Source organism: Acromyrmex echinatior, chromosome 11 (assembly GCF_024713525.1).
Source record: "Acromyrmex echinatior isolate Ae372 chromosome 11, ASM2471352v2, whole genome shotgun sequence".
NCBI classification, from domain to species: domain Eukaryota; kingdom Metazoa; phylum Arthropoda; class Insecta; order Hymenoptera; family Formicidae; genus Acromyrmex; species Acromyrmex echinatior.
Window position 1 is genome coordinate 6,636,564 of NC_141862.1, and position 13,792 is coordinate 6,650,355.

General features: G+C 34.8%; 2 protein-coding genes across 12 annotated transcripts in view; one reads left to right on the forward strand and one right to left on the reverse strand.

Annotated features, from left to right (window-relative positions):
• The first annotated feature begins 32 nt into the window (after window positions 1-32).
• LOC105145892 (ribosome biogenesis protein WDR12 homolog) lies at window positions 33-3,660 on the forward strand. 2 transcript variants are annotated; one of them, XM_011055790.2, is made up of 10 exons: window positions 33-139; window positions 500-839; window positions 926-1,011; window positions 1,264-1,474; window positions 1,563-1,703; window positions 1,885-2,060; window positions 2,293-2,366; window positions 2,552-2,798; window positions 3,011-3,143; window positions 3,386-3,660. In XM_011055790.2, exons 2-10 carry the CDS (start codon window positions 715-717, stop codon window positions 3,522-3,524), a joined length of 1,332 nt encoding a protein of 443 aa, XP_011054092.1. In that variant the 5' UTR covers window positions 33-139; window positions 500-714; the 3' UTR covers window positions 3,525-3,660. The 2 variants fall into 2 exon arrangements, with proteins under 2 accessions (XP_011054092.1, XP_087267337.1); XM_087411211.1 differs by lacking the exon at window positions 33-139 and having other exon boundaries at window positions 478-839.
• Window positions 3,661-4,078: 418 nt separating this feature from the next.
• Window positions 4,079-13,792, reverse strand: part of shep (RNA binding motif single stranded interacting protein alan shepard) — a 36,464-nt gene continuing 26,750 nt past the window's right edge. For 7 of the 10 annotated variants that reach the window (XM_087411203.1, XM_087411209.1, XM_087411200.1 and 4 more), the window contains 6 exons: window positions 13,334-13,491; window positions 12,188-12,341; window positions 11,666-11,860; window positions 11,109-11,201; window positions 10,628-10,794; window positions 4,079-10,514 (listed from right to left, as the gene is read on the reverse strand). In XM_087411203.1, coding sequence (XP_087267329.1) covers window positions 10,645-10,794; window positions 11,109-11,201; window positions 11,666-11,860; window positions 12,188-12,341; window positions 13,334-13,491 — 750 coding nt within the window. In that variant the 3' untranslated portion in view covers window positions 4,079-10,514; window positions 10,628-10,644. The remainder of the gene's footprint in view (window positions 10,515-10,627; window positions 10,795-11,108; window positions 11,202-11,665; window positions 11,861-12,187; window positions 12,342-13,333; window positions 13,492-13,792) is intronic. The other 3 variants (XM_087411206.1, XM_087411208.1, XM_087411204.1) reach the window with 2 other exon arrangements.

The window sequence follows — 13,792 nt, forward strand, 5'->3', positions numbered from 1 at the left end:
TATCAGTAGAGACATCTATGAGTAGATAATTATAAAATAATGTCATAATAAATAGACTGACCACCGACGAGATATTATTAAAGATCGTCAACCCTAGGCAAATTTTCGGCGGTATAAAAAGGGCCTGGATGGCCAGGAGGTAATTGAAGAACGCTGACATTATCGACAATTGATATAAATTTGCTATTATTAACATAAATATTTGGCTTATGTATTATTAAATTCATGATTTTTTTATTATATAAATGTTCCATAAATAAATGTGCATACTTGTAAAATTATAATATCCTATATTGCAGAAAAATTATAATTTTTCTCTGCAGTTGTCATCTCTGTTGATAATGAAACTTTGACGATAACGCTGAAATTACAATTTCAAAGAAAAATCGAGTATTATTGAGTTTTAAATGCATAAATATATCTACTAAACTAATAAATCATAAAATTATTAATACAATATTATCAGTTTTTAATTCTTAATCACTTCAATATTCTGAAGGACGTGAATTCCCGTAAGAATGTCGGTCTTTAATAGTATCTTGTCGGTGGACTGATCAATGATCAACGACGTCAGATCCAAACCATATTATCGTTGGTCATCGTTGCACGTGCCAATCAGTGCCAACGTGCACGCCTTGTTTGAAATTCGTGGCGGTGAGAAGTGAGGTTAAAAATCTATTAATTTGGGACACCAGGAAATTCGAAGGGACTATCATGGAAATCGAGTCTACGAAGAAGAATCGTCTTAAAACGAAATCGAAAGATAAAGCTATGAGCACGAATAAGGACCATAAGGATGAAACTCAGATACAAATACGTTTTATAACTAAGCAGCAGCAGTAAGAATTTATTCTTTCCTTTTATTGTTAGACATTTGTTTACAGTTTATTATTTTATTTATTATTTTTCATTTTAACAATTCTAGATTTGCGGTACCAGATTATCCCTTATCGGTCCATAGCTCGATAATCACCGACGAATTAAACACCCTGATAAATGAACTTCTGAGGGGTAAGGATGAGTGAAAGAACCTAATGAAAGTCGCTTTGATATGTTGTATTATCTGTTATTATTTCCTTATTTCCTTCTAAACTATTTGCAATTGTTAAATCTAACATGTTATGCTAATATTAAAGTATGCTTCCTTGTGCATATATATATTTTTTTTTATTTTTAAATTAATTTCACGAATTATATAGAATTATCTAATTAATTATGAAAAAACTTTCTGATCATTTTAAAGATGAAATTGATTTTTTACAGAGTCGAATAATATCCAAGAGCAAGTGGAGTTTGATTTCCTGATATGTTCCCAGTTTTTACGTAACTCTTTGATAGAACACATCACTGATAGAGAAATTTCTACAGAGGATGTGATAGATGTAGAGTATGTGGAAAAGCATCCTTCACCAGAGCCAAAGGATTGCCTAATACATGATGATTGGGTATCAGCTGTTGCTGTTTGTGGAAAATGGTTGGTACCTAATAATTGAGACACAAAAATAATTTCAAAATATATTTCATGTCTAATTGGAGTATTAATCTCGAATGATTTTATTTAGGATCCTAACTGGTTCTTATGACAATATGTTACACATTTGGACATTGAAAGGCAAGCATCATCTTGTGATTCCTGGACATGTATCTCCTGTCAGGGCAGTAGCTTGGATATCTTTCAATGACGATAATGCTTCCTTCGTTAGGTAGTTTACCAAAAAATAGCATCAATTTTATATGTTTTGAATATTGTATTATATGTATAGTAAATTTCTTTGCTCATACATAGTAAAGTAGGCTCATCAAAATCAATGAAAAAGTTCCATGATATATAAGTGAATTTTCAAGCATAACGAATGATTGTTAACAATTTACACATATATATAGCGCATCAATGGACCAGACATGTATGATATGGAATTGGGATATAACGAAGAATTCTGTGGAATGTGTATATATCTGCAAAGGACACAGAAGAAGTATTGAAGCAGTCAGCATTAATTACGATAAAACGTTAATGGCAACTGGTGCTTGGGATAATATGCTATATATTTGGTCAACATGTAAGTACTAGCATAAGAAATTGAAGACTATTTTTTTTCAAATTTTAATATATATATTCTTGAAAAATTAAAATTATAGTGTCTTATAACTTTCTTATGATTCTTTTATTTTAAAAATATGATCTTAATAAAAAAAGAAAAATTAGAAATTAGAATATATAAATACGGATATAATTTGATAGCAAAAGGTAAAATATTAATTATCAAAACAAATCTTTCTTGCTTTCTTAAGCTACACATGAGGATGACAATGATGGAGAATCCGCGTCGAAAAGAGCAAGATCGGAATATGCGAATAAAACGAAGGTATGCAGATTAAATTATTTAAATTATTAAGTTCATCTTACTCTTGATCCAATTGCTTGATAAACATTCTGATATTGTCAATCATACTACTAAAATGTTTTCAATGATTCAAATTCTTATTAGTAAACGATTAATATTAAAAAATTTATGAAGAAAAGTATTGATTGCATTTATTTTACACGTAGACGCCGAAATGCGCGATGAAAGGACACAAGCAAGCGATCAGCGGGATCGTGTGGTCTGACAAAACGGAAATCATTACAGGTTCATGGGATCACACTATAAAAACTTGGGATACCGAATTAAACGGCATTAAACAAGAAATATATGGTGACAAGTGTTTCTTTGACATTGATTATTCACCATTGTCGCGTGTCGTGATAGCAGGATCAGCCGACCAACATGTGAGACTGTATGATCCGAGGTCTACAGGTATTTTTTGTTGGTTTTTTTCAAATTTTTCAATCTTTGAAAATCAAAATTATGAATTTTATTGATAAAATTGAATATTAAATTTTAGATTAGAAAAATTTCTCATTGAATTTCCGATTTTCTTAATTTCCTATTAAAATTTGATGTGCATTGTGCATTAGCATAAGCAAATATATCAAACTTATTTATTTACTTACGGTTATGTATTTCAGAAGGTACAATTGTGAAAGCTAGATTTACTTCTCACACGCAATGGGTGACGTCAGTACGCTGGTCGACCATAGACGAACATCTATTTATTTCAGGAGCATATGACAATATCGTTAAGCTCTGGGACACGAGAAGGTTGTTTGCAGATTAAAATTATTAGCAAACTATTCTCAAACTAGTTAAAAGAATTTTTGTGAAATTTCATTCGGTTACAAACCTGTTACCTTAGTATTAAATTATAGATTTATTACTCGATGAAATTATCTTCAAATTAAAATTACAATCGGATCCAGATATTTATTGCAATAAATTGAAAATCCAAAAGATGATAATGTTATTCAATATAAAGTTTATTAAAATTAACTTTTCTTTTTTAGCCCCAAGGCACCGCTGTTTGATCTCCTAGGACACGAAGACAAAGTCCTCAGCTGCGATTGGTCCAATCCTAAATTGATAATGTCCGGTGGTGCAGACAATACACTGAGGATATTCAAATCCAACCACGTAGAACGTTAATTACAAATATGTGGATTACAAAAATAGAATTTGTTATAAAATATTGTTCGCTAAACAAAACAATCTTTTCCCGTTTCATAAGATAAATTTGTCATATTGATAGTTAATAAAATTTAAATTAGAAAATTAACAAAAATAGATTATTATGCAAAAGGCGTCTCAATCACTTTTTGCGATGACATGATAATTTTTATCCTTCACGTTTGAGAATCTTTTTTTTTACACTAAATGATGTGTTTTTTTATATCATTGGAAATAAAAATATATTGACGAGTCCATCGAGAAATCGACTTTATATTCAATCATATAATATCGTATGTGAAGAATATAAAGCCCTGATCGATGGTACGAATATAACAATCCATTTCTTGTAATAATAAAAAAAATAAAATTGGAAATATTAACAGATTAATACTAAAGAATCTTAACGAAAACGTGCTTCTTTTTTTCTCGAATTAATAGCTGCTCTCTCCTTTCCTCTCTTCCTGAATTTCTTTCTTCAAGAATTATGTACGCCAGATGGGTGAAGTAAGAGTCGTGTCGCTCGGCATAAATCCCCAAAAACAGATCGTTTATTGATCAAAAATAAGGGATGATAATCGTGACGAATCCGGGAACTCGCTCTTCCCGCGCTTCGCGAATTATTTAATTATTTACCAAACCGTTTCTTCATTACTCGTAAGTAATTCTAAAAAGACCACCGATTCAAGTGCACGCCCCTATAGTAGAGACATACATAGGGTGTTATGCGGTAATAATACAGGAGCAGCGGAGAGCTTGCATGCTCTCCGCAATAGCGCACGCACATTTTTTCCCTCTTTTTTTCTTTCTGTACAACTGTGTGTTTTTTGTATGTGTGTATGTCTGTATGTATTCCTTATAAGCGTGTGCTGTGTGTAAAATAGGTAGATGACGGTTCTTCGAGAGTACACGTTATCTTCTTTTTTTTCTTCTTCGAAGTTACGCACACACCTACGTACACACATGCGCACACTCTCTTCCTCTCATTCGTACACTTTCGTCGGCCCCTCTCTTTTCTATCTCTCTCTCTTTCTCGTCGCACGATTGTTTTTTTAATCCTTTTTCCTTTTTTTTTCTTTTTTTTTTCCATTTGTGTTTGCCTGTTTATTTCTCGAAGATCCTATCTAAAAAAACCCCCACATTACTATCTTTCTCTCGTTTTCTCTCTCTCTCTCTCTCTCTCTCTCTCGTTCTCTCTCTCGCTCTCTCACACACAAAGACTAGCGTTTTTTTTAAACGATCCAAAATAAACTAAGGGCACTTTTTAGTGGCTTATGCCCCTTGTGTCGTCAACGTCACGTGTGTTGCGTTCCTTATTTTTTTTTCTTTACGTTCCTCTTATCTCGAGCTTTTTCATTCATTTTTTTTTAATTTTTTAAATTTACTTTATTCATGAAAAATCTAATTCTGACTTGTTTCTTGTGTTAAACTTTGTTTTATTACAGCACCTATTCGACTTCCTAAGAGTCTCCCTAGATCTCTTAACTAACTATGACACAACTTGCCTTAACGTCTAAAAATTTTTTCTTCACATTACATACTAAACGCCTTCTTTTCACCTCTGCCTTAAAAAGTACTCTCGAAATTCTACAAATTGATCCTCGCGCGCGGATTTAAAAAGAGACCTCAGCGTCCGACGACATCGTTCCCCCTTGTTTCTTTTGCTCTTATCTCTTTCTCTCTCGTTGATCTTGGAAAGATAAGCAATACGCACGGGGTACGTGTCTCTCGTTCCGTCGTAGAATTATATTACAAATTCCGCTTCCTTCGTCGGTTCGTTTGCCGTCGAACACGAAGGACGAGCAGAGTACAAATGCAAAAAGAAAGGAGGGACGGGGAGGGCACGGAGATGCATCGGAGGAGGAAGAGAAGGAAGTGGTGGAGGAAGAAACTCAAGATGTCTCGAGTAATTACTGCTAAGTCGCTTAACAAACACGTGTAAAACAATGACTTAAAAACTTGGAAAGCTAAGGACTGTACAAGTCGAAGTACAAGACGATGATCTAGTGTCACCTCGGACCTCGTTTTATCGCTTTATCGCTAATTCACTCTTTCTCTCTTTCTCTCTATCTCATACATGCTAACATACATATTCGTTTTCATTCTCTTAAGCCGATTTCGACTAACGTTATTTTATTCTTAAAAACATTCTATATTTTTTACGCCTCGCTTCTCGTTCAATCAGTTTTTCGCTCCCTCTCTCGTCTCCTTTTCTACAATCAGCCTATCAACTACAATACGCCTAATCTAAAGAGTGTCTACGCGCGAAAAACTCTAGAGAAAGCTTTACGGAAAGCAGCATTGTCTGCAACGGCAAGAACCGTTTTCCTGCCTGAAACTTGTTGGCGGCCGGGCTGCGAAGGCTCGACAGTTCTCGCGGTGAAAAGTTCTTAGTTGTTAGAGGCAAAGAATCGTATAGGAAAAAAAATTCGTATGATTTTTCGCATCTAACGTCCACGTGGGAGGATCCCTCGAATGACCAGAATCGGAAGGAATTGTTTCCGTGCGTTTCCAGTTCTCGGATTGAAGGTAATTTTCTACCGCGGAAACCCTACAAGCCTCCGGTACCTTATCGAGTTCAAAGAGCCCACATCCGGCCAGCCCACGCACCTGACCCGCGGTGCGCAGCAAGCAAATAGTTCCTTACTATTTATACAATTATACAAGTAGTTCATACATATATATATATATATATATACATATATGTAGAATAATATATATATATATATTTATCAATTAATATGAATAGCCAGTCAGTCTTGACGGGTGCGAGGTGCATAGGCTGAACGGTGCCCCACGCCCGTGCCCCCCGTGCCCGCGACAACACACAGAGGGAGGATAGGGGACACGGGGGATGAGAGGCATATTCGTATCCTAACTACTATATAATTAAACTATTGTTCTACCTATCTACGTCTATTTATAAACTTAGCCGCTTCTTAATCCGATAAAAGATCGCCCTTTTCCTATTATCTCCTAATCCGAGCGAGTCCTCGCTCACTCGTTGCTTATCCTACGGTTTTTTTTAAATCATCATCTTCAACTCTACCTACATGCGAAAAAACATCGCCGCAAGAAAAAAAGACGCGTCTCTGCACGTTTTCTGTACATAATAACTATACTCTCGCTCGCGATCGCTCTTTTTCTCCTTTCCTCTCTATCTTTCTTTCTTTTCCGGCTACCCTTCTTTTCCGGTCACTCTTGTGGAATCTAGCTTTTTCCGTATCCGGGGATGCTAGACACACGATAGATTATATTCGCCATCTTGATCCCCCTCTTCTTTCCCTTCTTCGACCCCTGAACCAGTCGGCGCAACTATTATTGCTGCTCTGTTTACTCGCTTTTCTCCTTTTTTCCCTTTTCTTCGTTTGGTCAGTCACGATAATTACTTTAGTTACTTTTTTTTAGTGTATACAAGAGTCTCTATTTAGTAAAATTCTCAAAATTTACTATTAAAATCACATGTGGATTTTTTTGTCAGTCAAGTGGTGACAATCTCGCCTTGTGCAACAAATACACAATACGCACTCGCTAATTAGCGCTCCTCTCTCTCTCTCTCTCTCTCTCTCTCTCTCGCATTTTCCTCTCAGCTTTCCATCTTTCATTCACTTTCTTTCTCTCATTCTTTCGTACACGACTCTTTTCATGCAAAAATCATTCTTCCTTTCATACTTACCCTCTGTGTTCTTTTTATTTACTTTTTACCTTAATGCATGGACTCAAATCGAGTAATAAAGTCTGTCTCTTAAAAAATAGCTCGTACTCCGCCTTTCTACTTTTTTACCTTCGGCTTTTTTTTTTATTTTTTCGTCAATTTATCTCTCTCGTTCTCTCTATTTCTCACTCTCACTCTCTCGTCATCGTGATGTACCAAAATAAACTAAATATATTATTTACTTCAAGTCTCAACAGTGTAAAAATCTTTCATACGTTTAGATGACGTCAATAATAGTAAATCGTTAATTATAATAATACAGCGCCATTATTGTAATATTATAATAATAACTACGCGACTCGCCCCTCTCTCTCTCTCTCTCGTTCTTTCTCTCTCTTTCTCTCTTCACTAAAACTCTATCTAACTACCTGCTCACTGTCGTTTTTTCGTATCAGTTTCTCGTGTGTCGCGCGAGTAGTCCGCGGTTCTCGCATATTTTTGGTAAAAAGCTTTCCTACACACTCTCTCTCCCTTCCTATTGCTCCTTCATTCAATTCTCAACTATCAATCCTAAGTCGGACAACGCGAAACTCCGCTGGATGTACGAATAATGATAATAGTAATGGTAATGATAGTGATGGTGACAATAGTGATGATGATGGTGATGGTGATAATTGATATAGGAGAAGAGACATCCAGAAGAAGGGGAAGAGATGGAGATCTCGTTGGACGCAGGTTGTAACGTGAAGAATAATCACGATTGAAACGGACTCAACACGAAGGTATTTAATCAAATCAAGTAATATAAGCGTTTACTTTTGCAAATTTCCAAATTCTTGAGAAAATATACTCATTTCGGTAAATACAATTATTCGCGCGGTCGCAAAAGCGCTCAGGAAGTTCAATCTTCCTCGATCGAATTTTCCATTTGATCATTTAGACAAATACTTATTTTATTTACAGCCATCAATTTCGACATCTCGAAAGATGACAGAGTGTCGTCTCGATTACTCTCCCCTCGATCTGTCTGTACACGCGTGTATCTGTCGTGCATACATGTGATATACGGTGTAAATCGATGCATCTATGCGTTTTTACTTTTCATTTTTCTGTTCTTTCTCGACAGTACATATACATATAACGGTTCTTCCGATAAAATAAATTAATTTACATTCTAGTTTCTCATCATGTAACAAACCTACTTTTTTCCATTTTTTTAAATCTCTTTCTCTCTATTTCAAACACATTTTCAATCATCCTTCCTTTCTCTCTCTCTCTCTCTCTCTCTCTCTCTCTCTCTCCCTCTCTCTTTCTCTCACATTTTTGTTACTTAACCTGTCGCGATTTGATTTTCCTAGATTTTCTCTTTCTTTTTAATATTATTATTATTATGTTACGGACTGTCTTTGTGCTGTGAGTGTCTATTTCTTTTTCTTTTAATACAGTCCGACAAAAATCCAATTCAATAATGTTATCACGCGTCACAAAATCTATTAAATTGACAACGAAAACAAATGTATAGAGATTTAATACAAAAACAATTACAGATATATTAATTAGAAAATTAAGATTTGGCTTCGCATCAAATTTAACGATGCGTAAAAATATATTATAACGATTTTCTCCTGCATATATATATAAATATCTCTCTCTCTCTCTCTCTCTCTCCTCCTCCTCTCCCTCTCTCTCTCTCTCTCCCCCTCTCCCTTTCTTTTATTTAACGGATCTGTGTGAAAAGGCACGATTCTAAAAAAAATATCTGTATTCACTGTACAATTAAAAATGTATATCGATCCGTTTTTAACTTGTAATTATCGTAAATACAACGCTCTAAAAAGTACTATTTCATTTTTTTCTTTCCGTATTTCGTACAATAATTATACGTAAATTCTGAAAATTGCATTTTCCCCTTGCTCTCGTTTTAGAAACAAATTTTAAATGTCATATTTTTCTTTTCCCGGTTTGTTTCCGAAATTTAATCCACAATAAAAAAAATTTCATTGTCATTAAAAAAAAGAAACAAGGAAACGCACACAATAGAGATGCATGATGCCGCCTAGAAAAGTTAATGTACTTCCAGAATTCTTGATTAAAAAAATGTCTCCGCGTAGTGATGCGCGCATATAATCAGTTTTTGGAATGTTTTTGAATATAAAAACGGAAAATGAAAAAAGGAAAAAACTCGAAGATACGTGAACTTGATGAGGGTGCGGTGGTGTCCGTTTTGTGCATTTTACGTAATCTACATGCGAGAGAACGGATAAGGTGAAGTGTTATCGCGAAAAATAAATTGTATTCACACGTGTATGTTTCTACACCGTAGACAATCTTCGCGTGTGTTTCAAATAAATATCTCCTTTTTTGAATCTCTGAATTGCTTCTCTCAATATCATCCTGGAAGTAGTGCATCCTCTCTTCTCTCTTTCACACATTTTCCCTCTCTCTCACTCTCACTTCCTTCTTTTCTCCCTCCCCCTTCTCTCTCTCTCTTCCCCTCCCTCTCTTTCGTTCTTGCTGTATATTTTTTTTACTATTATTTACTATTATTTTCTCGGGAAAAATTCTTCTTTGTATATTTCTGAGCATTACTTTTTCTTCTTCTTTCCTTGTTTTTCTTTATAGTTAATACATCCACACGTACATTCTCTCTCTTTCGCTCTCACTCATTAAAATACTTATCCATACTGTCGAGCTCTCGAGATTAGATTCGATTAGCTTTTGTCATCTGTCCGTAGTAAACATAATACCTAAAGTTACATCATGGAAGCCTATTAGCTTGACACTAAATTGTTCTTCGTAAATAACTTGTTTTTTTCGTTACTGTCGCATATTATGTCTCTTTCTCTCTTTCTCTCTCTCTCTCTGTCTCTCTCTAGTATGTGTGTACATGAGAGTGTACGTGTTACCATCAGCTTTAATGGAACCATAACTAGTATGGAAGCACGTGCCATTTCACGCGGACGACACGTAATCGTTCTCGTACTCATCTTCCTGTATTTCTTTCAATTATAATCTTTCTCTCGCTCGCTCATTTCCTCTCGCTCTTACACATTCTCTCAACATTCACTCTGCCTACTCGTTGCAAAATATCATCTACTTTCCTCTATTTACTGTTGGATAAAACGTATAAAAACGCTGGCAAGTCAATTTATCGTGAGGAAGAATCTTATTCGTTACGTAATGTAGTTTTTGTTTCAAATTCTATTCTTCTTAGTGTAATTCGCTTTCGTATGTTGCCTTCCTTCTGCGCATATCTTCATAAGTCAATCAGTAAGCCTTTTCTAATTCACGTAACCCTTAGCGCGATCGTACATCTGTAACCGAAAGATCCCTTTATTGTCCATTTGTCGTCTTATTGTGAGTTAAGGAATTTGTAGTTTGCCACAGTACTGTATTGTAAGGCATAAGAAGAAAAAAGAATTCTGACCTATTATAAACCGTGGCCTACTTAGGCTGTTGAGCCTGGTACTGCTGATAGGAGTCGTCGGGGGACGCTGCGTTACTCGTCTGCTCCGACTCGCCCAGTGGCATAGTGTGAATAATGCTAGGAGCGGGATAAGTTGTGTAAGGATAGGGATGCGGGCTCGCTATGTACTGAAAAGAAGAAATAAAACGACAGTTAGTTATCATTTGTCATTATTGACGCAAACCATTTCGTTCTAGAAATACAAATGTCCAAAAAACTTCTCAACTTCTGGAGTCTCTTCATTAACTCCAAACAATTTTTGCATCTTTAACATATTCTAAATATCGGAATATTTAAAACATTCTGAAGCGTCAAAATCATTCTATATATTGTAGATTAGAATTTTTTTATTTTGTTATAAATAATTTAGATGTCAATTTTTGAGATGTCCTTCGGAGATTTGTGTCAAGCTGTTATAAAATCGAAAAAAAAAAGAACTTACGGAACCAGTGCCAAGATGCAAGGTAGACATTTGTGTGGTAAGCTGAGGAATCATACTGTATTGTGGATTACTAGGATCAGCCGATGGTATCATCTGTAACAGAGACCAACAAAATCCGATGATGAAGCAGAAGCAATAAACAAATTCTATGATATTACGATGAGAAAAAATTCAAAAAATCTAAAAAAAATTGCAACAAAGCAAAACAATGTAAAATATAAATCGGACGCGGTAAATAAAAACAGTGCGTGTTCAAAAACATGGTTTGATAACAATTGAGTAATTTCGTAGACATACGAATGTTTCAATTAAAGAATAATTCTTTCTACCAATTGTGAAAACAAACGAATAAGTGCAATTTTATTTTAAAGGCGAAAGCATTAGTTTAGTTCAAATATTTTATATTTCAATTTGAATATTAAATCTACAGAGTTTGTCGTGTTGGATCATATATATGCAAAATTACAAATTCTTGAAAAACTCGATACAAAGGCATTCTCCTCTACTATGTGCAAAACAATGAAAACAAAATGAACGAAAAGTGTATAAAAACTCACGTCGACCTGTTGCATATGTGGCGGGGAAGGGTGCACGAGATAAGGAGCCACCCAAGGAGTGCCCGGCACACTGTAACCAGGCAATGCCTGACTGTAATGACGACTGTACTGTGTAAGAGCTGTCGTGGGAAGCATGTGAGTCGTAGCAACGCCGTTCTGACCAACGCCACTCGTGTCGTAGTTCAAAGTCATATTCTGAAAAAGAACATAAAAATAATAAAAATTGGCATTGGCACATTCTCAATTATAAAATGAACTTAAAAACTTATAAAGTTGTTTTGAAATTTGTTTCTAAGACATACAAATATTTTTTAGATATAATATAAAGGATTAGATTTGTATTTAAACCAAAATATTCTATATATCAAATATTTAATACATATCACACTTGGTGTAACATAATTTACATAACCTATCTGTGTTTACTATTTAAGAAAATAAAAATATAAGCACATTAAGTTGCCTATTAATCTAACCAATATACGTGACATTTATAAATATTTTATAATTATAATTACGTACCTCTCCAGTCTCTCTCCATATTGTACTTTTAAACAACGATTTCTTTTTGTTTCCGCCATCAGCGAACTTAACTAATAATGGATCCTTTGCGCCTGTTAGTGCCTTTCCATTAAACATTTGTATAATTTGTTCACATTTTTCTTTGGATTCCATTCTGTAATGTAGTTGTAAAAACACCAGATTATTCGTAAGTTGTAATGTATTAACAAGAATAAATGATTTATTAAGATCGTATATGTGAATACACAATAAATGAAAATATTAAAGTGTATAACGGTCAAAGCTGAATTTTTAATACTTAAATAATTCAATGTGAATTATATACATATATATATACGTACTGTATATGTATAATACATGCATATATACCATATTGTAACCATTCGAACTGCGCGCCGAATTAATTTTCCGGACTTATAAACGCAATTAAATTACTGTAATAATATCACAAATTAAATTAAATTGACAAGCAAATTTTAATAATTTGATGCGGTATCAATCCGGTATCATATTATTAAAAAAATGTGCTGAAAAACTGTAAATAAATTTATTGCGGAAAATATTACCTTGGCCGAGAGTCGAACCCTGATCTTTTGTATTCTGTACGAGTGTCCTGAACTTTTAGACTACCGAGGCATATATAATTAACATTGAATTATTTAAGCATTAAAAATCCAGCTTCGACCATTATAGATGTTAATATTTTTACTTGTTTAGTAATGTATTATTTGAAATCAAAAGTCATAGCAAAATAATTTAAAATACGATTCACATCTCAAAAAAGACAAAAGAGGTACTATCACAGATTTCATGCGAACTTTGCGAAACGGAGGATTCTGAGGCGCCAGGTGGCTCGATGCTCGGTCCGCGGACTTAATAATCCGTGGATCCGGGTTCGATCCCATCGGCGCCTCACATACGCAGTAATTTTTCCTGCGTAATTTAAGAAACAAGAACATCGCTCCATCTAAGCTACAAGTTAAATGCTAGTACAGAAAAGATTAATTTTTCATATGGAAGGCATACTATTCGTGATTTCTATACAAAAGTGTGTCTTCTGTTCCTCGGAGAGGATATGCGCAAATTTATCGTCGCATCGTACTGTGACAGTAACTTATATATAATAAAGAAAGAAAAAGTAGAAACCTTGCGAATCCAACTCCTTTACTCTGGCCGGAAGTGTCGCGCAGAATACGGGTAGAGATAACTTGTCCGTATTGAGCGAGTAATGCCTCGACGTCGTTCTCTTTAAAGGTCAGCGGCAGGTTGGCGATGTACAGATTAGTGGGATCCTGCTCCTGTTGCTGGGAAGAGAGTAAAAATACTATGCAATTACATATAACAGGGCGACACAATGGATATAATGATTTCCAGACAATTCTGAAGCGGATTATCATTTTAACTTCCACGACTGTCGTTTCTATCGCCGCTCTCTGTGGGTTCGATCGATCAGAAATTGATGCACAGGCAAAACGAGACGATAATGCACAAATTCGAAACTGATGGAACACGTTTGGCAAAATCTGTCCAATTATTTCAATACCATTATTACATTGTACTGTTTATTACTTTCATCGTCATCATATATATCGGTAGTTATAAAAA

Bases quoted from the DNA above. Each gene is read 5' to 3' on its own strand.
- LOC105145892 (XM_011055790.2), top strand. From the start codon at position 715: ATGGAAATCGAGTCTACGAAGAAGAATCGTCTTAAAACGAAATCGAAA. The intron at 2,367-2,551 runs GTATGCAGATTA...TTTTACACGTAG, and splicing joins AATATGCGAATAAAACGAAG to ACGCCGAAATGCGCGATGAA. The intron at 2,799-3,010 runs GTATTTTTTGTT...TATGTATTTCAG, and splicing joins GTATGATCCGAGGTCTACAG to AAGGTACAATTGTGAAAGCT.